The sequence below is a fragment of the Phragmites australis genome, chromosome 16, assembly GCF_958298935.1.
Source record: "Phragmites australis chromosome 16, lpPhrAust1.1, whole genome shotgun sequence".
Classification (NCBI taxonomy): Eukaryota; Viridiplantae; Streptophyta; class Magnoliopsida; order Poales; family Poaceae; genus Phragmites; species Phragmites australis.
The window spans coordinates 27,755,701-27,778,818 of NC_084936.1; the positions used below are offsets into that span (position 1 = coordinate 27,755,701).

At 43.0% G+C, this 23,118-nt stretch overlaps 2 protein-coding genes across 3 annotated transcripts; one reads left to right on the top strand and one right to left on the bottom strand.

Moving 5' to 3' along the window:
• Nucleotides 1-330: 330 nt before the first annotated feature.
• LOC133895321 (MADS-box transcription factor 51-like) lies at nucleotides 331-17,671 on the top strand. 2 transcript variants are annotated; one of them, XM_062335557.1, is made up of 6 exons: nucleotides 331-898; nucleotides 1,854-1,950; nucleotides 16,856-16,905; nucleotides 16,986-17,073; nucleotides 17,179-17,221; nucleotides 17,429-17,671. In XM_062335557.1, the coding sequence occupies exons 1-5, from the start codon at nucleotides 651-653 to the stop codon at nucleotides 17,218-17,220; spliced, it is 525 nt and encodes a 174-aa protein (XP_062191541.1). In that variant the 5' UTR covers nucleotides 331-650; the 3' UTR covers nucleotide 17,221; nucleotides 17,429-17,671. The 2 variants fall into 2 exon arrangements, with proteins under 2 accessions (XP_062191541.1, XP_062191539.1); XM_062335555.1 differs by having other exon boundaries at nucleotides 335-898; nucleotides 16,850-16,905.
• Nucleotides 17,672-19,484: 1,813 nt separating this feature from the next.
• LOC133895700 (nuclear transport factor 2-like) lies at nucleotides 19,485-22,639 on the bottom strand. The gene is made up of 2 exons (XM_062336185.1): nucleotides 22,231-22,639; nucleotides 19,485-19,784 (listed from the first exon to the last, which is right to left on the bottom strand). The coding sequence occupies exons 1-2, from the start codon at nucleotides 22,525-22,527 to the stop codon at nucleotides 19,713-19,715; spliced, it is 369 nt and encodes a 122-aa protein (XP_062192169.1). The 5' UTR covers nucleotides 22,528-22,639; the 3' UTR covers nucleotides 19,485-19,712.
• Between the last annotated feature and the right edge of the window lie 479 nt (nucleotides 22,640-23,118).

Genomic DNA, 23,118 nt, shown 5'->3' on the forward strand with positions numbered 1-23,118 from the left:
GACCATGATAACCTTTAGTTTGTTCCTTGTTTGATCCATTTGCCTCATGTTAAAACTTATAAATGATCCTCTTAATTTAATTATTGGCTCTGCCTATGGTTTTTAAGACTTATTCCTCGCATATCTTTAATAAAAGTTGAGGTGGGCCTGACGCCTGCTACAGCTCCTTGTTAAACAAAAGCTGAACGAATACAAGATGATCAAGGTTAGCAAATTAAGCCAGCGGATTACACCGTCGGTCCTCGGTATGAGAGATGAGACGAGGACAAACTAGCCAGGAGACAGTTGAGGTACACATGCACTCTAGCGTCTACAGCGCCGATAGACCATGCGGCGGCAGGTGTCCCCAATGCCGTCGCGAAACGCGTCCCCCCTCCGCTCGCGCACAAGGAGGGACAGCCGGTGAGGGAGGGGAACTGTGGCCTGCCTGTACCCATCCGATGAGCACGGAGGTGGAGGAGGGCATGGAGCCCACCCACGTCTTGCCATCCACAACTTTCGCAGGAATCCATCCGGCCCGCCTCGCTCCCACCTCCGATCCCCGAGATTTTTTTCGATCCCCATTATATTCTGCCGACCTGCCGTCGCGCCTCCTCACAGCGAAGTGACAAGCTCGAGCTCATTGCGAGGTAAGGTTGGGTGTGGAAGACATGGAGGAAGAGGTGGCGAGGAGGGCGGAGCAGCAGCAGCAGGAAGAGAAGAAGGGGAAGAAGAAGCGGGGCCGTGTGGAGCTGCGGCGGATAGAGGACCGGACAAGCCGGCAGGTGCGGTTCTCCAAGCGCCGGAGCGGGCTGTTCAAGAAGGCCTACGAGCTCTCCGTGCTCTGCGACGCTCAGGTCGGGCTCCTCGTCTTCTCCCCCGCCGGCCGCCTCTACGAGTTCGCCTCCTCCGGCACCAGGTACTGCTGCTGCTGCTGCTGCTGCTGCTAATTTTCTCGCGTGATCATGCATGGCTAAGCTGAAATTCATGTGGATTTTGGCGCTCAATCAATTGATGCTGCTGCTTGCTCCCTCGCCTCTCTTGTACTGGTCCGACCAAGATTCTCTTCTCTTGCACGGCGCGCGCGCGCGGCTGATTGGTCTAGAAATCGCGCGTGGCCGCTGTCGATGACTTCCTGCGGGCAAGGATCTGTTCTTCACGCAGATGATTTGTGCGTCGGGACCTGTGCAACGGCCAACAAGCATGCTAGGATGATCCACAGATTCTTGCCACGAACACCTCATAAATATATCTCATCACTAGCCTGGAGCTTCATTCATGAGATAAAGGAAGCACAAATCACCTGAGAAGGAAGCACAAATATATGTTTATTTATTTAGATTTGAAACTTCCATCAGCAACTGAAATTCAAATGCCATTACGCTGTTCTAGAGTAATGTAGTGTCCATATTAAATAAGTACTAATTATACACACACATATGTTGCACCAGATGCTACCACTAATTGTGGTTGTGGGTCAATGTTTTGTTAACTGATAAATGTTAGTTCGAAAATATGCATAAAATATATGTGCAAATGCAAATCAAGGCATTGCTATTTGTTACTGTGCCTTGGAACTGTTCGACACCAAAATTAACTAAAAACTACGTTGTATATAGAGCTTTTTCCCCCAATGAAACCAGATTTATGTACTTTTGGTGGTGATCTTGTTAATTTGAAGTAATTAGTAGGTTAAATTCCGTTATGCGGCGAACATTATTAATAGTCTTGAGATTATCCTTTAATTTCTGTCAAGTTTGTGCATTAGTTTATGGAGCGTCTAGTTAATTACCAACCTATTATTTCTATGTGTACCCACTTCTCCATTCGAGTTAGTTTATTTTACTTAATGTTTTGTGCATTCTTTCTTGCAGCATTGAGGATATATTTGGTCAATATTGGGACCTTGCCAACACAATAAATGATCTCAATATCGAAGCACAAGACCCAAGGATTGATTGCAATAAAAAGGTCAAACATAAATATATACTTGATAAATTTATATAGCAATCAAATATCTTTTGTTTATTATTGTTAGGAATAGCACACTACTATATAATAGCCTATAACTGTCTGCTGGTTTTCCAGCCAGCAGTACGTAGCGAACAGTTAAATTTGGGATGCCATCATTGCCGGTGTTTTTGGACCAGCAGTGAAGCCATTTTCCAGAAAAAAGAAAAAGAAAATAAATCCATCCGTCGTGCTGCCATAGGACCTCGTCGTGCTCCTGCCACCGGACCTCGCAGTATTGCTCACAAATAATCACAAATTCACAGAACTAACTTACAATCACAAACAATCACAATCACAGAAAGCTCACAAACAATCACAATCATAAACAATCTCAGCCACGCACATTGGTAATCACAAACATTCATAAAAATCACTAGAAGACACCTTGTACTCGCCGTGGAGCTCCTCGCCACGGATTGAGCTCGTCACCGCCGGAGCCACCTTGAGGACGAGGCCCACATTCAATTGGATCCATTGTGGAGCTCCTTGCGGTGGAGCTTCTCCACAGATCTAGTTGCCAAAGCCACCTTGAGGATGAAGACCGCATTGGATCCACTGTGGAGATCCTCCGCTCAAGCTCGGCCATAAGACGGGGATGAGGAGGTGGGAGAGGGCGAAGGCCAGGGCGTCGCTGACACGTGGGAGAGGAGGAGGCCGGTGCCCACGCAAGATTTTCCCACACCCTCATCGGATCTACCATGTCCTCGCCAGATCAACCCGGATCCATGCCGAGCGCGCGCCAGCAGCACCCTCGCCGGAGAAGGTCTAGCAGCTCGAACCTCTAGTCGTCTCACCAGCCGCGCACCACCTCGGCCGGCACGAGGCCACGGCAATGTCGATGCATGGTGCCTTCTCCATCCCGCAGGAGATAATCATCAGGGTGTTCGCGGTGGTGCACAAGCTGTCCTTGAACAGAAGAGCGGCCATCGACGTGGAGGAGGAGGTGGGAGAGCGAGGGAGGAGGCTGGTGTGGAGGAGAGAGAGAGAGAGAGAGAGAGAGAGAGAGAGAGAGAGAGAGAGAGAGAGGTGAGGACCGGGAGGGGTGAGGACTTAGAAAAATTAGGTGGCCAGCGTGAAGAGATAAGGTCGGTCGGATGTGATGAGGCGCTCCACAACTGAAGTCCATGGAAATTTCGGGTTCGATCCAACTTGTAATGCCGGTTCATACTATCAACCGGTAGCGACACTATCACTGCAGGTTTTTAATACCAACCGATAGTGATGATCCTTACACTACCGGTTCATAAGCTATGATAGCTGTTTTTTCTGCGTGGCTTGTGAACTGACAGTGATGGACCGATATAAAAGATTGATTTTGTAGTAGTAACAACTTGTATTCAATAGTATCCCTAAGGGCAATATATAGAGTATACGAGGAATATAGGATAAGAATTTTAGTAATCTAGCTTATATGTAATGGATAAGGACTCTATATTCTTAACACCCCTCAAATGCAATGGAATGCACATGCAATAGCATTACATTTGAAAGAGGTGACATGGAGTAATAAACTTATATGTCCAAAAACTATTTTCAAAGCCGTCGTAGAGTATTGTAATCTTGTCGAATCAAGCTAAAGAAGTAGAATGATGATGACAACAAAAAAAATACCTTGGTCGAGAATCGCAATAAAGTGACAATGAATAGCAAGACAACATACGTAAGTTGTCACTAAAGCTATAGAATGACCAAAACGACACAAGAATGCCCTAGATCAAGATGATGAGTAGCAAGACAATAAATGAACTTGTCACTAAAGCTACGAAAAGATCTAGATTGCAATATTGCATAAATAACAATCGAAAAGAAATCGACTAATTAACAAAAGAATATATGGACTTCCACAACATAGACGGACTCAAAGAGAGATAAGCAGACTTGGATGTAGACGCAGTGAAAAACAATGACATTAATAAGAGGCTAAGACACTAGCAGGTAATAATGGGGACATAAGCTATGTAGAGACACTAGTAGCAAAAGCCTAGCATAGTAGCGGCAATAAAGGAGAAGCTAGTAAGCGAAAGTACTTAATGTCGCCTAGAGGGGATGAATAGGCAAAATCTGAAAAATAAAACTTCATTGCGGATTACAGTGTCTGGATACTCTGGATCAATCCGGAGACTCCGGGTTATACAGACTCGGATACTCCGAGTGAACCCGGATAGTCCGGCCTGAACAGGAGATCAAAAAATAAGAACTTTTATGCAAATCTACTTTAGTCTATGAGTTAACATATGTTCAAATAGATTTCTCAAGACTTATTGACCAACAACCTGCAACTACACACAAGCAAGTAGATAGGAGCAAATCGTCCAAAATCAGCTAAAGCAAGATGCTGCAATCATTTTGTATTCACATGCTGCAATGATCTCATTGAAGATAAAATCGTTCTTGCTAGCTATATAGTTCCAATCAATCCATTGCATAGGAGAGACGGGTTTCTTCTTCTTAAAGATCACTTTCATAAAAATCTGCCTGACAGTCATTCCGGAAGTGATGTTTCGTCATACTTTTCTCATAGTTAAAGGGATCCTCCTCTCTTTCTTTCTTGGTCCTGCCGGCCCTTTTCATGTAATCCATCATTCTCTTGGGCACGTCAGATAAAGTGCATGTTCTGAGGGGTCAGTGAAGCTTTAAAGGTTGCACATAGACCCTTTCTTCTTATTCCTCATCACTTTCTTCTCCATGATCTCTTGATCCTGAAGCCACCGCTTTGCCTTTCCCTCTATTAGCTGCCTTCTTTGTTCTCCTTCTAGGTAAGTAGTGCCAAGAGGCACATTGGCAGTTTGAGCCAGTTCTTCAATCCGAATCCCGATCGACAGAATCGACATCCTTTTATGGCCTTGTGGACACCCTCATGGCCACTACCGCTGCCACTGCCACTCCCATTTCCACCAGATTCAGCCGGCTGCGGAGGAGCGTCGCTTTGAGCATGCGGATGAAATCGAGCTTTCGTCCTTTTTTTGATAAGTTTGAGTGTCACGGCCCATCTGGATATACCCTGTGATATATATGAATAGAACGCCTGAGATTCAAGAAGGATTGCACAAGATGTGAATTGATAAACATCTCTCAGATGAACTAAACTAGCCAACCCGAATACTCCGGGTAGCTTGACTCCGAGAGAAATGATATGAGATTTGGGTCATTTGTCCAATACATTGCAAAAACCTTGGAGTATGTGGTTCTAAGATGGATAAGGAACATTTCTACCAAAAGAATTCGACTCTAGATTAAGACATTGAGAGATCGGGTTAAACGTTGAGGAGTACCTTTAGGTCACATGATGCACGGGGAGTCGATCCGGAGGGAGGGCCGGAGAATCCGACCTAGAGTTGAAGGTGATTTGGTGATTGTCGGAGGATGAACTCCTGTCGCAGGGATCCCGAGAGACCCCTTTTTAAAGATTCGGCCGGGGGGATGATCCTGAACGAGCTCGTCGGGGAAATAAATGGAAACGGAAAGAAATGCAACGGCCGGTGGTGGGGGATGATCGTCCTAGTGCAAAAAAGAGATAAATGCACTGGGGTTTAGACAGGTTCGGGCCGCACGGGGGCGTAATATCCTACTCCTGTGTGAGTGCAATATCTTTCCTTGAAGGGAATTCTTCAAGGATGTGTCTGGTTACAAGGGTGTATTGTCTATAGAGAGCTTGAGCTCCCGTGCCCTAGCTCTGCTCGAGCTTGCTTGTGATGTTCTTCGTCTCTTGTGGTCTATTCTCTTGATCTCGTCTTGTCTGGCTTAGTTGTTTCTTGGCTTCGCTGCCTTCATGTGTTTTCCATCCTTTCCTTTTATACACACGCCGACCTCAACTTATCCCGAATGGGAAAGAGGGGGCGCGAGTGCTAAGGCGCCACGGAGAAAGGTGTCATCATTCCGTCTGGGCGAATGACAGGGGCGGTGGAAAAATGCGGCGCGCATCCGACCACCCGCCACCGTGGACGTCCTCCGGGGCCGTTGAGAGGGCCCACCGGGCGGCCACAGAGGCGCCCGATGCGCCCACCCTGTCTTGTTCTTCTGTCAGGGCAGGGTGGCAGGCGGAACGCTTTGATCCTGGCAACGTTATCCCGAGGTACCCTGGATGGTATGGGCAGTTGAGAATGTCAGGATGTCAGGCCGCGCGTGCCCATTAAATGCGGCATTGGACCTTTGACTGGCTGACACCCCGCCGACGGGTTCCTTCGTGTCGTCGGGGCGTCGGGCGATCTTGCGCGAACCTTCGGGGACCGAGTGCTCGGGGACTGCCACGTGCAGCCCCGAGCACTCTCTCCCGAGCACTCCTGTAGGACCCTTCGGGGAACCGAGTCCTCGGGGGCTGCCACGTGCAGCCCCGAGCACTCTCTCCCGAGCACTCCTGTAGGACCCTTCGGGGAACCGAGTCCTCGGGGACTGCCACGTGCAGCCCCGAGCACTCTCTCCCGAGCACTTGTTTGTTCGGCCCATCGGGGGACTATGGTACTTGGGGGCGAGGGGGAACCCTTCTGAGCACTTTCTTCCCGGTACTTGGACTCTGTGGGTCATCGGGGAACTGGGGTGCTCGGGAACCAAAGGCTGTGGCCCCGAGCACCTTCTCCCGGAACTTAGATTTTCCTCATCCTGCAGGGGGGGGGGGACCTCGCGGGATGGTGACACGTGGCGGACGGCCGGCCTGGTCTCGGGACTCAGGGACCCCTGGTTCCCGATACACCGACAGTGATGAACTCGCAAATTCCACGTTGTAGTCTTAAAATCGCCGGAGGGGGTTTCTCCACGGTGAGAGGGTGAAAGAGGAGCTGTGAAAGATGAAGTGAAGGGGTAACTTCTCGGGGACAAAAAAAAAAGTCCGGATGACCTGAGTATCCGGGTGAACCCGGAGACTCCGGGTTGAAAATTAATTCCAAACCGAGAAGCTCTCCCGGAGGGGAACCCGGACCCTTCAGATTGAGTGACAGTATTCGGAGACTTCGAGTGAACCCGGACACTCTGGGTACTGTCAATCCGACAGAATAAAGAAGGTTCTGAAGATCTCCAGAATTCGAATACTCTGGGCCAGACTGGATACTCCAGGTTCTAGAGATGATTGAACTTGAAATTTTGAGATGAAATTCGACACGGATCTTTTGAAAAGAGGATAGTTGGACATATAAGACATTTTCACTACTTGTGATCAGCCAACCAACAACAATATATAACTATGATCATAAGTAGCAAATTATGATTAAAAGATCAAAGAACCAAATATTTTTTTGAAAATAACACACAAATAACATTTTTGCAAACTTCTAGCTATCAAAGCTACAACAATCAATTGTGTGCAACATATCAAGCCACGTTATGAGAGTTTAGGATATTTAACTCACTTCTTAACTCGCAAAACCTTTGCTCATCTAGTGGCTTAGTGAAGATATCGGCTAGTTGTTTTTTATTTCTCACATGGCGAATATCGATATCCCCTTTAGTTGAGTGATCTCTTAAGAAATTATGTCTATGTCTATATGTTTGGTTATTAAGTATTGCACGGGATTGTTAGCTATTTTGATGGTACTCATTGTCACACAAAAGTAGAACTTTGGTCATGTTGTAGCCATAATCTCTCAAGGTTTGTCTCGTACAAAGAAGTTGAGCACAACAAGCGCCCACGGCAACATACTCGGCTTCGGCGGTGGATAGGTCTATGAAATTTTATTTGTTTGATGATCAAGACACCAAAGACCTACTCAAGAATTGGCAAGTTCCGAATGTGCTCTTCCTATCCAGTTTTCAACTGGCATAATCGAAATCCGAATTGTCGATGAGTCCAAATTATGAACCTTTAGGATACCATAAATCAAGGTAAGATGTATGAACCAAATATCTGACAATTCTTTTAACAGCTAATAAATAGTAGTCTTTTGGAGTGGCTTGAAATCTTGCACACCTGCACATACTAAACATAATATCGGGACTAGATGTACAAAAGGTAAAATAAAGATCTTATCATAGAGCGATATACCTTTTGATCCACGGTCTTTCCATTTTCGTTGAAATCGAGATGTCCATTGACTTGCATAGGAGTCTTGATAGACTTTGTATTCTGCATGTCAAATTTCTTGAGCATATCTTTGATGTACTTGGTTTGACATATAAAGGTCCCTTCCTTGTGTTGTTTGATTTGAAATCCTAGAAAGAACTTCAATTCTACTATCATTGATATTTCAAACCTCTTGGTCATGACCCTACTAAATTCTTCACAAAATATTTTTTTAGTAGAACCAAATATAGTGTCATCGATATATATTTGGTAAATAAATAAATCATTATCAACATTTTTAGTGAAAAAAGTAGAATCGGTTTTGCCTATTTCAATTTTTTTTTTAGCAAAATCACTAAGGCATTCATACCATGCTTTAGGTGCTTACTTAAGCCTATAAAACGTTTTATAGAGTTTATACATATGATGAGGATACTTAGAATCTTTAAATCTGGATGGTTGCTCCACATAAATCAATTCGGAGATTGATCCATTAAGAAAAACACTCTTCATATCCATTTGATATAGCTTGAAATCATAGTGAGTAGCATAGGCAAGTAATATTCGAATAGACTCAAGTCTAGCTACGGGAGCATAGGTCTCATCAAAATCAAAACATTCGATTTGTGTGAAGCCTTAAGCAATCAACATTGCCTTGTTCCTTGTCATGATCCTGTTCTCATCTTTTTTGTTGTGGAAGACCCATTTGGTGCCAATCACGTATTGATTGGGTCTTTCCATCAATGATCATACTTCATTTCTTTTGAAGTTGTTGAGCTCTTCTTGCATGGGCATTATGCAATATAGATCTCTAAGTGCATCATCTACTTTCAAAGGTTCTAAAGAGGAGATAGAAGAGTAACACTCACAAAAATTTGCAATTCTAGAACGAGTGGTTATTCCCTTTTGTATATCACTAAGTATGTTATCGACGGGGTAATCTCTTTGAATACTTTGATGAACTCTTGGGTATGGCACTTGGTATTGGGTTGAATGTCTTTCACTTCATTATCATCAAGGAATTTGTTGGACTGATCATAAGCTTGATCTTAATCTGGACCTTGGTCTTGATCTTAAGTTGATGTGGATGGCTCCACTTGAATTGATGAAGATGGATGAACTTAATCAGTATTGGCTATTTGTAGTTCTTGGGGCTCATGAGGTTTAATTTCAGCTATTGCTATCTTGTTTATCACCTCACTTTTCTTCATTTTCTAAACATTAGGATCAACTGGCTCTACTTGGGAGCCGTTAGAATCATCAAATATCACGTCACACGTAATTTCAATAAACCTGGTGGTTTTGTTGAAAACACGGTAGGCGTAGTCATTTGATCTATAACCAAGCAAGAAACCTTCATCTACTTTAGCATTTACTACTAAAACTCTAAAGTATGAAACATTAGTCTTGTTACTGGTTAGAAGCTCATAAACGGTCTTTTTCAAGATTTTGTGGAGATACAACCGGTTGATGGCATGGCATGCGGTGTTGATAGCCTTCATTCAAAATTGATCCAAAATCTTGTATTCATCGACCATTGTCCTTACCGACTCTATGAGAGTTTTATTCTTTCCTTCGACAACCTCATTTTGTTGAGGGGAGTAGGGCGCCAAGAACTCATGCTTGATCTCTTCTTCATCAAGGAATTCTTCAATTTGTGTATTGTTGAATTCGTTTTTACTGTCGTTTTTCACTCTCTTGATCTTCACATCAATTTCGTTTTGAGCCCTTCTCACGAATTTCTTGAGTATGGCTTATGTTTCACTTTTGTCATAAAAAAGAATACCCAAGTGAAATGAGAAAAGTCGTCAACAATAACTATACCATATTTGTTACTACCAATGCTTATATAGGCTATTGGTCCGAATAAATCCATGTAAGGAGTTTCAATGGTCTTGTGGTCGTCATCACATTCTTGGCGAGGTGAGCAGCTTCAATTTGCTTTCCCGTTTGACATGCATTGCAAATTCTATCTTTCTCAAAAGAAACATTTATTAGTCTAAGGATGTACTCCCCTTTAGAAATTTAGACATGTTAACATAGGCTGGTCGGCGATACCATAGCTAACCCATGCTAAACTTAGCAATTAAGTAAGTTTTATATCTTATTTCATCTGTTGAAAAATCAATAAGATAAATTTTATCCTTTAACTTACCGGTAAAAGCTATTAAGGGGTCATCTCTTCTAGAGACGATCACATCCTCATTAATAAAAGGATAATTATAGCATATCTCACAAAGTTGTGATACGGATAACAAATTATAACTAAGTGATTTGACTAACAAGACATTTGAGATAGAATAATCATTAGAAATACCAATCTTATTTAAGCCAATTACTTCTCCTTTCCCATCATCACCAAAAACAACATTTTCATGGGATCCTTCATTTTTTTTTTCAAATGATGAGAACATCTTCTCTCTGGTCATATGATTTGTGCATCCACTATCTAGCACCTAATTGATTCACTGGAGGAGTATGCCTACAAAATAATTTTAATCCTTTGTTAAGAGCAAAATTTGTTTGGGTCCTTCCATGTTAGTTACAAGCAGTTTTGGTACCCACATATTCCTTTTCACAACTCTATCTTTTGTGCGAGCACCAACATATAAGGCAAACGGTTCCTCTTAAGCACATAAAATGCATAAAATGTAGATTGTGGTGCATGGCATTTGGATTGTTTTACTTATGTAGTGTGATCATTTTGCTTGTCTCCTTGATGAACTTGAGGTACTCCTTGTTATTGATCACCACACGCTTACTTGGTTTGTTTATACGAATATCAAATCCAAGTCTTTTCTTTTGTCTATTGTCCTTGGCTTCAATAGTCTTGTATAGTGCATCTTTGGATTCGTATGTCTTGATGCAACCATACTTAACCAAGGTATTTAGCATCTCATTTTCTTTTTGCAATACTTGCAAAGATTGAATATTAGTAGCACAAGCATTTATATCAATATTGTAACAACGAAAACAACCATTCCTAGTGGAAGTACTAGAGAGTAAGGTTGCATCATTAGAGGTGAGAGTACTATTCTTTAGAGCATCAAATTGCGTTTCAAGAGTTTTATGAGATTAATACAAATATTTGAAATTCTCTTAAAGTGTAACATTCCAACTCTTAAGACTAGCAACAGATTAATTAGCCAAGTTTAGTTGCTTGGCCACCTCCTCAACCTTCTCTCTTTGGTAAGGAGCTCATTGAGTGCAAGGTTTCTCTACTTTTCAAGGATGAGCAAATCCTCTTGCTTCTCAAGGACTTCCTCTTGACTCTCTATTGTTGCTATTAGTTCTTTTATTTTAAACATGACATTTTTACTAAGATCTTTAAGCATGCTTTCACAACTACTATCACTATCTAGTAGTTTGGGTTGCGATTTTACATTGCGCCTTTTTGCTATGAGACATTTGGGAGAGTCATTATTGTCGTTCATGTCACTAAAAAGTGACTTTGTTGGTGTAGAAGAGCGAATGACGATGGTGGCGATTCCTTCATCATCAGAGTCGGAGTTGGAGTTGGAATCCCACTCCTCGCCGATGTGAGTTTAACCAGAGTACTTCTTCTTGTGGATCTTGTACTTGTCCTTCTTGAAAGTCTTATTCTTCTTCTCATCCTTGTCATTGTTCTTCTTCTTTTTGGACAATCGGCGATAAAATGGCTAACTTCACCACACTTATAGCAAGCTCTCTTGAATGTTCTTCTCTTGGGCATATCTCTTTTGTACTTTCTATAGCCACCTTTCTTTATGATTTCTTGAATTTTCCTACAAAGAAGGCTATTTCTTAATCATCCGAGCTCTCATTTTTACTCGAGCTTGATTCTTCAATTTGCTTGCTCTCACTTGTCTTGAATGCTACTTCTTTGTTCTTGAAAGTGGAGCTTTGCTTGACAAGATTTTTGACTTCATTTTCTTCCTCTTCCATGAGCTCAGGAGCAAAGATTCTTCCGAGCACATCGTTTGGTGTGAGTCTATTGTAATATCTTTTTTCTCAGATAAAGAGTCACCAAGGTGGGGTTTCTTGGTGCAAAAGCTGTTAGTAATCTTCTCACCACCTTGTGATCATCTAGTTCTTCACTTTTAAGTCATCTAATTTTGTTTACTAACATCATCATTTGATCATACATTGCTTGAAGGGTTTCATCATCATCCATCATAAATCTTTTCAATTTGCCCTCAAGCAACTCTATCTTGGACTCTCTCATGCTTGTGGTGCCTTCATGTGCGACTTGGAGTGTGTCCCATATTGTTTTGGCCTCCTCAAGCCCATCCACCTTATTGAACTCCTTGGGCTCAAGGCGCCAAGCAATACACTTGCGGCTTGTGCATTGCAGTGGATGCTTTGCTCTTGTTCGGGAGTGAACTCTTTATCTTCATTCGGTAAATCACAACATGCGCAAATAATCTTCTAAATACTTGGATGAAGAGAGATTAAATGCAATTTTATTTTGTATCTTCAAGCGACTTAATGTGTACCATCAAAATACGGTGCACGCCAAGATGACACGATATATAAGAATTAAATACATTTAATTTGTCATAATTGAACTCAATTGCTACTTCCTTCCCTTTATCATTGTCCGATGTCGAAATATCATCCTTCAGACTCTTTGGGCTCTTATTCCCTGATGCCGACACCTTCCAATCCTCCAAGCGGTGAAGCCTTGAAGGAGATTAGGCTCTGATACTAATTGAAAGTACTTGATGTCACCTAGAGGGGGGTGAAGAGGCAAAACCTGAAAAATAAAACTTCCTAGCGGATTACAGCATCCGGATACTTCGGGTCAATCCAGAGACTTCGGGTTATACAGACCCGGATACTCCGAGTGAACCCGGATAGTTCAGCCTAAACAGGAAATCGAAAAATAAGAACTTTTATGCAAATCCACTTTAGTCTATGAGTTACTACAAGTTCAAATAGATTTCTCAAGACTTATTGACGAATAACTTGTAACTACACACTCACAAGCAAGTAGATAGAGGCAGATCGCCCATAATCAACTAGAGCAAGAAAATATGTAAAAAGTAAAGGAGACAATAATTTGTATCCGGAAGTTTGACCACTACACAAAGAAGTGCCTACGTTTTCATTGAGAAGCTCACAAAGAGCAAGGTCTCTTTCAACCCTTTCCTCACCCAAGCGACCACTAAGATCAAGTTAGTGTTGCTTACTTAAATCGTTGGGGTAATACAAACTTCCCGAATCACTTCACAAGCTTGGGTGCTCTCTGACCAACACCTAACCGTCTAAGAGCTCAAGGCTCCAATAGTAAAGAACGCGGATCGACGGCTTGGTGATGAACTCAAGTGCTCAAGATTGGATTTAAGCTCACTAGCTCTTAGTCTCACTCTTCCAACCCTACTCTTTAAATCTTTAAAGATTTAAGGCTTTAGAGGAGTTAGGAGGGCTATTGGATGGCTATGAATGAGTTTGTTCACGAGTTGTTCAGCACCAAATGAAGGAGGGGTATTTATATCCTCCCCTTAAAAAATAGTCGTTATTGTGCTTTTTGAACTGACTCGGAGTATCTGGGTCAACCTGAAGACTGCTGGTTGGCACAAATCGCACAGCCAAGAGCCTATCCGGAATCCAACCCGGAGAGTTCAGATGAACACAGAATCTCGGAGTATCCGAGTCAACCTGGAGGGTCCGGGTGAAACTTTTAGGATCTAACCGAGACTCTGTGCCGGAGTATAGCCCGGGGACTCCGGTCACCCGGAGACTCCGGGTTAAAACATTAAACCCATCTTGAGAGCCCGGCCCGAAGCTCTACCCGGAGACTTCGGGCTGTTGTCCAGAATCTGAAGTATCCGGGTCAACCTGGAGACTCCGGGTTTAGACAAAGAAACAACACTTTCCCAGTGTCCGTGGATTATTGTGACTCAATTTTTTTTTTTCTAAAATGATACTTGAGCACCGAGACACTATCAAAACTATCAATACGTGTCCCTCTTAATAGAACGGCATTCCTAAACTCAATTTTAAAAATAAAGCGAATTAAAACCTATTGAGGGACTACATGCCGCTTCTTTTTTCTTTTGAGGGACGTTATCATCGTTTAACTTCTCCATCGGAATTAAAACATGTTCATAACCTCAATAAACATGTTAGTCCTTTAATCGTTTTTCATCAATTATCCAAAACTCACATAGGGGGTATAGATGCATTTTCAGTAAGCAGCGACGATAAAGGAGAAGCCAACAAGTGGTAGTTGGAGATCATCTGTCCACACATCACCACTGCCCCACGTGAAAAGTCAAGACGATTGGAACAGAGCAAACAGACGACAACCCGTGATGCTGCCCCGGACCATGCCGTTAGCGTTGGGATGGGCGAAGCGTTGAACTTGCATGGGCGCACCACTGGCAGCTACAGGCTCACAGAAGTAGGAGACACGGGTGTCCTGGGTGGTGGCAGGGCAGACGAACAGTAGGCATGTGGACCACCAGTAGTGGTAGCGGTGCAGGCACCAACTGGCTAGGAAAGCTGAGTCACGTGGATCAACTATTACAAGGAGGGACAACGACGTGATCATATGAGGAGGGATGGTGGCGGATCAGGATGAAAGAGGAGTCCAGAGGCCGACGGCGACCGACAGCGCATGGGAGGTCGGTGGATCTAGCTGAGCTGAGGCGGGAGGCACGGGGGAGACCAGCGGCGACACAAGTCGAACTGTGTGGCGGCACGGGTTGAGTCGCAGGGCAGAGAGGGACACCGGATCGAAGGTCTACAATCAACATGGGATCGAATCCGAGCGGCATGCATGCAAATCGACGGTGGGTGGCGCCAGATCGAAGGACGCCAGCCTTGAAGCATCGGTCTAGGAAGTAGATAGACTGGGAACAAGAGAGTGGTGCCTAGGAGCGGTCGCCAGTGAAGCTCAGGGATGGAAGCCAACGGCTCGGGCGGGCAACATTCAGGAGGACGAGCATGTCATCGAGTAGAGCCGAGGACGACGTCTAACCAAGAAGAAAACTAACTCTGATACAATATTTGGAATAACTTATATTCAATAATAGCCTTTAGGAACAATATATAGCGTACACGAGAAGTACATGATAAGGAATCTAATAGGCTAACATTTACATAATACGTAAGGACTCTATGTACCTAACAATTATCATGCTGTCTGCTAGTTAACTGAATTCTTAGATCTATATTTTTGAGACAGGAAATTCATAGATTCAAACTGTCATTTCACTTATTCACATGATCACCATCAACATAACGCTTACTGGCTCCAAAAAAAGCATAACGCTTACTGGCTCCAAAAAAAGCATAACGCTTAGTGGCTCCAAAAAAGACATAACGCCTACTTTAACGTGTGCTACAACAAAATTGATGTATAAAGATGTCCTCTTTATGCCTGCAAGATGGGAAAAAACTCCTCAATTCCATTGGATAATATAAGATCATATCTCTACTTTTATGAACCGCAAAATGAGGTCATATTTGAAAACTTCTGTACGGAATATGAGAAAGGTCGCAAATTTATCAATTTGAAATTTCAAAATAATGTTTTATTCAATATTTTCATTTTTCAGGTTTTACGATACTTTGTGAATATTTGTGCTGTTTTCTCATTTTTGTGGAGCTAAATGACCACTATATTGACAGAATTTGCTCGGTAGGAAACCTGTTAGCAAAAGATAATAAATTGCACAATACATGTATAGAGTCTACGGGTGCACTCTTTCTGTTTAGATCATGAGCAGATTGTGTGTACGAAACATTTTGACAAACTTAAAAGACAGTCTAATACCGAAAGCTTACCTATTTCATTTAATCATGATAGATTATCAGCTTAGAATATGATCAGGAAAATTTGGTCAGGGAGGCATTTGCACAAATTCACATTGGTTGACAGGTCTAATTGACGCACAGCTAAGTCTGATGTTAATTACCAACTTACCATGTTAAGTGATGCCATTACTTCTCTTCATAATGAAAGGTTCAACTAAATACTTTGCACAGCTAGCATGCAGACGTCGTAGAGGGGTAAAACGTAAAAGAACACAAATTTGAGGTTAAGATTCCGATTTATTAATCGTATTGTAGTTTTCTCTACAAGTATAGATCTCCCATTGTTTCTTAAAGCATCTAATTATCGAAATAACTGAGGCTGTACTTCTATGTTCTGTCGATTATAGTAAGCCTCAAACTCTATAAGTATTAACTTTAAAGTTACAATAATGTACGTACTGTTTGTCAATCTAAATCAATCCTGTTACCAGTACAATAATGGACTTTTTGTCAGAATGTGGACTAAAATCTCAACCTTATTGTTTCTCTTTGGTTTTACCTAAACTCTATAATACTCTAGTACAACATGAACCAGATGTAAAACGAAAAGAAACAAAGCTCCATATCCAAATCCTTCAAGGAAATTTGATCATATCTCATGTTGTCTTCCAAGTTGCAACAATGCTGGCAAAAATAAATATCCGGTTTTGGAAACAGATGTTGTTGTTTGTATCTTCAGGGCTTGTATCTTTGGAAGTAATTTAAGGAAAGTCCTGGCATTATTATGAGCTGTGTGTCGTTAAACTCGTAAGGTCTGATTTTTCTTCCACGGCCAGGACCACATGATCTGAAAACGAAACCATCATGTATTGGTCTGGTTTTATTCCATGCATGAATACCATCGCAAGGGTTACAGACCACACCACCAGACTATATATATGCAAATATTCAATTTCTGTTCTAGCTAATAAAAGGCTAGGATTTTCACAATTGATGATACAAATTTTTTGGTACTGATTTTGTTCGTGACTTAGTATCTGAATATTATACAGTACGATTTTCTTTCAGTTCCGACAGTATACATTAATTATCAGTATTTTTTTGCTTACCCTCCTGCTTACTCAGAAGCAGCGGTCAGCTACAAGCTCGGTATCTGATCAGCTATACAGCGTTGCTCGATGGTAATCAAAGTATGAAACACATGTACCTGATGAACAACCATTGGATGTTAATTATTACTAACTGTCCAATTAAATTTCAGGGCAGTGGAAGCAAATGTAAACGAGATGAACATGGCTGAGATAAGAGGCTTGGAGGAAACAGTGACCGACGCTCTGTCAGTTATCAGGGTCATACTATTACTGAGATAATTATTTTGATCTCGATACCAATCTAGTAAAATTGCATGAACTTGACCTGACATTTCTGAGAGCATCTTAATTCGATGATTGCAGAACAAACTGATGATGAAGGTGGTTGGGTTGCCCCAGACCTGAGGTTAGTTCTGAAACTAGTTTTTTTTGCCACAGTACAAAGCAATTTCTCAACCAAAAAAAAAAAACACTAGCATCTAGCTCTGGCCGCCGGAAATCATGAGTTCAATGAGTCATGACTCGTAACCATTAGCCTTTGAGTGTCTAGTTTATCAGATGTAGCACTGTGCCACTGGCTAATCCTTGTTCTGGTTTTTGTTCGTGACTAAAGAGGAGAGAAGCCAAGCAAAGCCCTCTGAAGAAAAAAAAGGGGAAGAACTAGCTGGTGGAGTCCAAAGACAGAAAAGTAGAGTGCACGAGTGGAAAACAGAGCCTTGTTTTTTTTTAAAAAAAAATACAGCTCCAAGCCTGCAGGTGTTGGCTAACAGGTTTCGCTGGGGCTTGCAGGCTGCAACTGTCAAACTTCGTAAACTGATCTCTCCCAAACGTGGGTCAAATACTTCCCTCTCCTCTACCGTATAGCGTGTTGCAATCTGCGCTGCACCTGTGCCTCCAATCTCGGCGTCTGTTTGCAGGCTTCGTGAGGTGTTGCACACTCTTGTAGCGTCTCCCTTTTGAGTGGCGATGTGGGAGTTGCTATGCCTACGTGCTGTAGGTGCATGTGATGTGTGAGCTTGTAGCACCTACGTAATTTTAGAGCGCGAGGGAAACAGCTGTGTTCCTGTGTCCCGTACGGCCGAATTTGCACGCGCCATGAGGCGGACGGACGGCCAAGCTCTGCGCGCTTCTCTTCGCCGTGCTTCGGCCGACGCCGCCATGAGGTCGGGGGCTCGCTGCGCTCCTCTCGTGGGCTTCGTCGCCGCAAGCGTGCGTGCGTGCGTGCTCGCGGCCTATGGGGGCGCCTCCAGGTGCGGGTTGTTTCTGCTCTGCGCGGTCCATTCGTGCCTTCATGGGCCTGCTCAGAAGAGGAGGTTTGCTCTAGGAATTAAGATCGGATGTTGCTATATTAATTCATCTGATTTTCCCTCTTTTTTAGGCGACGTCCTCCGCCGTGTGATCGGCATTCAACGACGCGTAAATCTTCTTCAACCTCTCGCCTCTGCTCTCTCTAGCGCGATAGCCTCCCCTCAATCCCCTGCCCCGCATATCTCTAGCCATCAGTTCCACACTCACGGGTTATCGTCGTGCTAACCTAGCTTCACCTAGCTTCGTTAAGTCATATCCTTGTCTCCACTACTGTCGACACGTCTCACCGACGGTCCTCCGTCACCTACAGCCAGTGGTGTCCCCGCCATTCCGCTCCCGCACCTGTCTCCTCCGCTGAGCAGACATCCCTCCCTCCCTACGGAGCTCTTCTAAGCCCAACCTTCTTGTAGGACCTAACCGCTAAACACCTCAGCCCTAACCACAGCAGCCACCACATGTTAACACATATTCACACCTATCGTCTGAAATCTCTCATGGGTCTGAACTCTAGGAAGCGTGATTAAGATTTGGTTCAAGTTTGTACTAAATCGTTTGAAAGCTGCTCTGCACGTGCATGTATGAATCGGTGTTGTTCCATTAAATTCGGTCAGGTGAGCGAGCTTCAATCGAACCTGTAACAGTCTAGAAAAGTTGCGAGCTACGTGAAGGAGCCGCGGCTGATCATCCGAAGCAAACTCTGTCGCTTGATTAACTGCTAGTGTGCCGCACTTCCATGGGAGCTGCCCACCGGCTAGAATTCGCACTAGTCATCTGTTCAACTGCGTGACAGTTTTGCTGCTTGTTTTGTGGCTTGATTTCTGAAATTCACTTGGATTTCATGACCCTCACGCTTTTCCAGTTTGTGTCAACGAAAGTGCATTGCCTGTAGGTCTCATTTTGGTCACGGACAGAAAGTTGGCGTTTTTCTTTTACCTGAACATTTTAGTACGCTCCACAGAAAGAATTTACATTTTTTTAGCTGCATCTACAGGCCATAAGAAAATTGAAGAATAGACTTCGGCGGTTAGGTTAGGGAGCCAAACAAGACTACATCGAAGACTAAAACACAGGGCAAAAACGTAACCAGAACAGTGTCAATTCTAAACTATGGCACGGGTTCATATGTTGGGGAAAGAGACCGATCGATGATTCTTACCATCATGTGAACCCTACTATTTTTTAAAAAAAACTTCAAACTCTGAACCATTCCCTGGAAGAGACTCTTGGACACCTCACAAAAATAAACTCAAATTGGACCAGAAGCTCACACATTACCAACCAGAGGTGTTGCCCCCCTATAAAATGAATCAACCAGCAACATAAGCTCCGTAGAAAACACGACCATAGTTTCCACGCATGAATAAATTTGGACCAGTCTTCATTCACATTCCTCAGAAAAAGGTGCCAAGCAACCACAGTACATGAGAGACACAACAGAAATAATCCAACACAAAGCATAAGTCTAGCAGTATCTCGCAACAAATTGCTGCACCTCAGGAACAGACATGAGTAGCAGCGTCATTCAGTATCCATCATTTCAACATGGAGCCCTGAACAAGTTTGTTTCCCACAATAGTTTTTGGCGTTCTTTAACCATAATTCAGGCGGAACATGTCATTCTGCACAAAAAAGCTCCCTCCAGTTGGCAGTAAATGAAACACCTACAGAGACAGAGAATCGCAGTGTAAGCAAACACAAGGCATCCTTTTGGCTGTCACACAGTATCTTCCGAAAAAGCAAAGGAGACTGCACAATGTAATTTTCATGGAAACTATCAACTCTGAGACAAGCATCCTACCCGAAGCAAAAATCATCCACCTTTCGGTGCACTAAACTGACTGCATTCATGCAGACTGAGCAGATTGAACACAAAATGGCAATCTGAATTTACTTACTGGAAAAAAGAACATACAAAAACGAAATGAATCAAGAATCATCAACCAAGAGCTGCACTCTTGAAAGTAAAAAGGAATACACCACAGGATCTTACAGTTTTATAAATCATAGATTGAGACTTAATCCACCTACATCTGCTCAGAATACAAGGTATACGAATTATTAACTACTTTATTTTAAAGGAGCATCAAATATCATTTTAATCCAATGAGCAGAGCTTAACTCCATCTGAAGGCTTCACATTGCATACTGCAAATAAACTGGATTACTACTAATTACTAAATAAGTTGCAAAATACGGATGACAAATCTATGTACTTAATCAAGATAACTCCAAAAATGCTAATCCAATGTTGACATGTTGATTACTGGGAAGGCTTCATCAACACAAAAAGATACAAGCTGCACAATGGATGAACTTATCTGAAAGATGCATAGGGCTAGAACCTTAACCAAACCAAATAAGATTAGCTACATGGACAGCAGGACTAGTTAAAACTTAAAACCAACGTTCATATATCAATCAAAGCTAGATTTGGGACCTGGTGTTCTTATAGAAGGTGCATTTGTAATTGAGATGACATACGCGTGCTACACAAATCAGTATTTTACCATTATGAGTCTGCCAACATCTAACGATTAATAAAGTAATATGGCTGATGTCCTATCATAATGACCAGTGTCAGAAGCCTTCTAATTGATATGCATGCGCAGCTTGATGTAGAAAATTGCAAAATGACCGATCGGCAGAAATTGCCTAAAATAATGTACACGGCAGGTAGGTTGTTTTACATGCTTATTGTACAGAAACCTTGTTGACCATTTGAGAGGCAACTTACTAATCATACAACAACAACTTCAGTAGATAATCCTAGAATAAAAGTTCCTCTTTTTTATTTTTGAGAAATGACCTCCTGATTACGGCTACATCAAATACTATTTCAAATTTAGTGCATAGTTAAAGAATCTATGAAGTGAAAGATAAAGCACAAAAGCAGTTAGATGTGCATACCACTACATCATAAAATTCTCAGAAGATTTCCTTCCATTTTCTAAGTGAAACAGAGACCTAGGACAAATGCAGTTTTGACTCATCTTAATATTCAATACAGAAATAATTCAATCTAATATGTGTCCCATAAGGCATAACTCACAACAACAAAGACAATAAATAGAAGCACAAGAAAAATATATACACAAACAGGCTACCAAACACAAGCGCAATTCGCATCTGTAACTCCTAGCCTACAATACACAAGCAAAACACGAACAAAAAGATGCAAAGCATATTGCATCATTGTGTACTCCACCAAAAACAAATAAGTAATGTAGATGATAAATCAGATCAAAACTTAATCAGGCGGAACTGATTTCATCACATTAAAATTTGATCCACTAAACTCAACAAATCATGCAAGAAATATATAACCGATGCAACAGAGCACAATCCATGTATATTCTATGCAGGAAATTACCATACATCAATATTCACCCAGCAGCATTGCAGAAACCATTACAGAGACAAACCCAGAGACTAGGCCATGAACTGAAAGCCACAAAAGATTGGAAAATCGCACTTGCAACCAATAAAACATACTAATTGCATCCCCACAGGAAATCCTATGATAGCACAACACAGAAGTTCGTACAGATGAAAAGCCTAGAGCACTGAGCATGGTCAGCACCAATTTGCAACAACTCAACAATTTATTCAAAGACAGCCGCTTGGAAAGTTCTAGAAGCGACTAGTAGACTCTAACTATGATCAAAGACCAATAGATCGTAGGAACAATAGACACATGAATATCCAACGATCAAATCTGGAAATATTTCTGGGAAACAACACGAGTAACAAAAGGAGCAGCCAGGGATTAACATAAACAAGTAAATGAAGATCAAAACGATGCAGTTTGCCTCGCAAACAGCAGCCAGGAGACAACTACCACATCGAGCATCGAGACAGATGTCAAACCCATAACAACAGTAAGCACAGATCAGACATCACAACAGCAAGCACAGATCAGACAGGCAACTAATAGTAACAAACAAATCGAGAGCGTTCTAGCGATCACCACAAGATTGGGACCAACCCGACCCAGGAATCACAACCGTGACCACAAATAAGATTATATCAGATCAGATCAGCACGTCCTAGACACTGAGGTAGTGAGAGGAGGGAGGTAGGGAGGGATCGAATCGTGAGGTTGCCGACCTGGGAGAACTTGAGGGGGTGGTCCTCGGGTCCGGTGCGGATGGAGCCGGAGACGAAGACGAGCATGCCTCCCTGGGGCCCCGAGGGCTGGCAGTCGACGGTGATGACCGTGTGCTGGCACTGCTGGAAGGGGAGCGAGCCGAGCTTGCCGGCGATGGCGGCGGGGCCGAGGAACTTGTCGCCCTCGAAGGTGAGCATGGAGCCCTCCTGGTAGAGCCCCACCAGCCCGGCGCGGTTGCTGTCGAACGTCCGGTAGTAGTGCTCCACGAACGCCTTCGCCACCGCGTCCGGGTCCATGGCCGCCGCCTAGGGTTTCGAGCTCTGGTGATGGAAATGGGATGCGGGTGCGGCTCGTGAGGGGAGGAGGGATCGTGTGGGAAAGTGCTCGGGGAATTTGGCCCTCGGGTGGGGCCGCGGGGGGCGGGGTTGGCGTGGAAAGGACGCGATGCTATCGGGGTCGGGCCTGGGAGGGCCGATGTGCTCGGCTGTTTCATGGGTTGGGCTTTGTGTCAAAGATAGGTTGGGTCAAATAATTTTGCAAAATGAAGTGGTAAGATTAAAAGCGCGTTTGGTTCGGATTTGGATTCTCGAAGGAACGTTTTTTTAGCGAGTAATTTTGAGAATTAGATAAATGTTTTTGAGGCTGTTTCACATTTCAACGATAATCACCTCACTGATTCAGAGAATTACCTCGTTGTTTGGTTGCGAGAAATTGGAATCGATCCAGAATCAAAGGTGATTCTCGCAACCAAACAAGGCCTAAGTAGCGCTGGAGATCTCGAGGTTTCTATTCTCTTCTAGCGTGTATATAAATGCATACGTATATATGCATGGATAGTGTTTGTCTCTATGTAACTAAAAATAGTAACTTACACCAATGTCGAATTT

Coding starts and splice junctions, on each gene's coding strand:
- LOC133895700 (XM_062336185.1), bottom strand. CDS start 22,527: ATGGACCCGGACGCGGTGGCGAAGGCGTTCGTGGAGCACTACTACCGG. Junction 19,785..22,230: donor ACCCCCTCAAGTTCTCCCAG/GTCGGCAACCTC, acceptor CTGTCTCTGTAG/GTGTTTCATTTACTGCCAAC.
- LOC133895321 (XM_062335555.1), top strand. CDS start 651: ATGGAGGAAGAGGTGGCGAGGAGGGCGGAGCAGCAGCAGCAGGAAGAG. Junction 1,951..16,849: donor GGATTGATTGCAATAAAAAG/GTCAAACATAAA, acceptor CTGCTTACTCAG/AAGCAGCGGTCAGCTACAAG. Junction 16,906..16,985: donor CTATACAGCGTTGCTCGATG/GTAATCAAAGTA, acceptor ATTAAATTTCAG/GGCAGTGGAAGCAAATGTAA.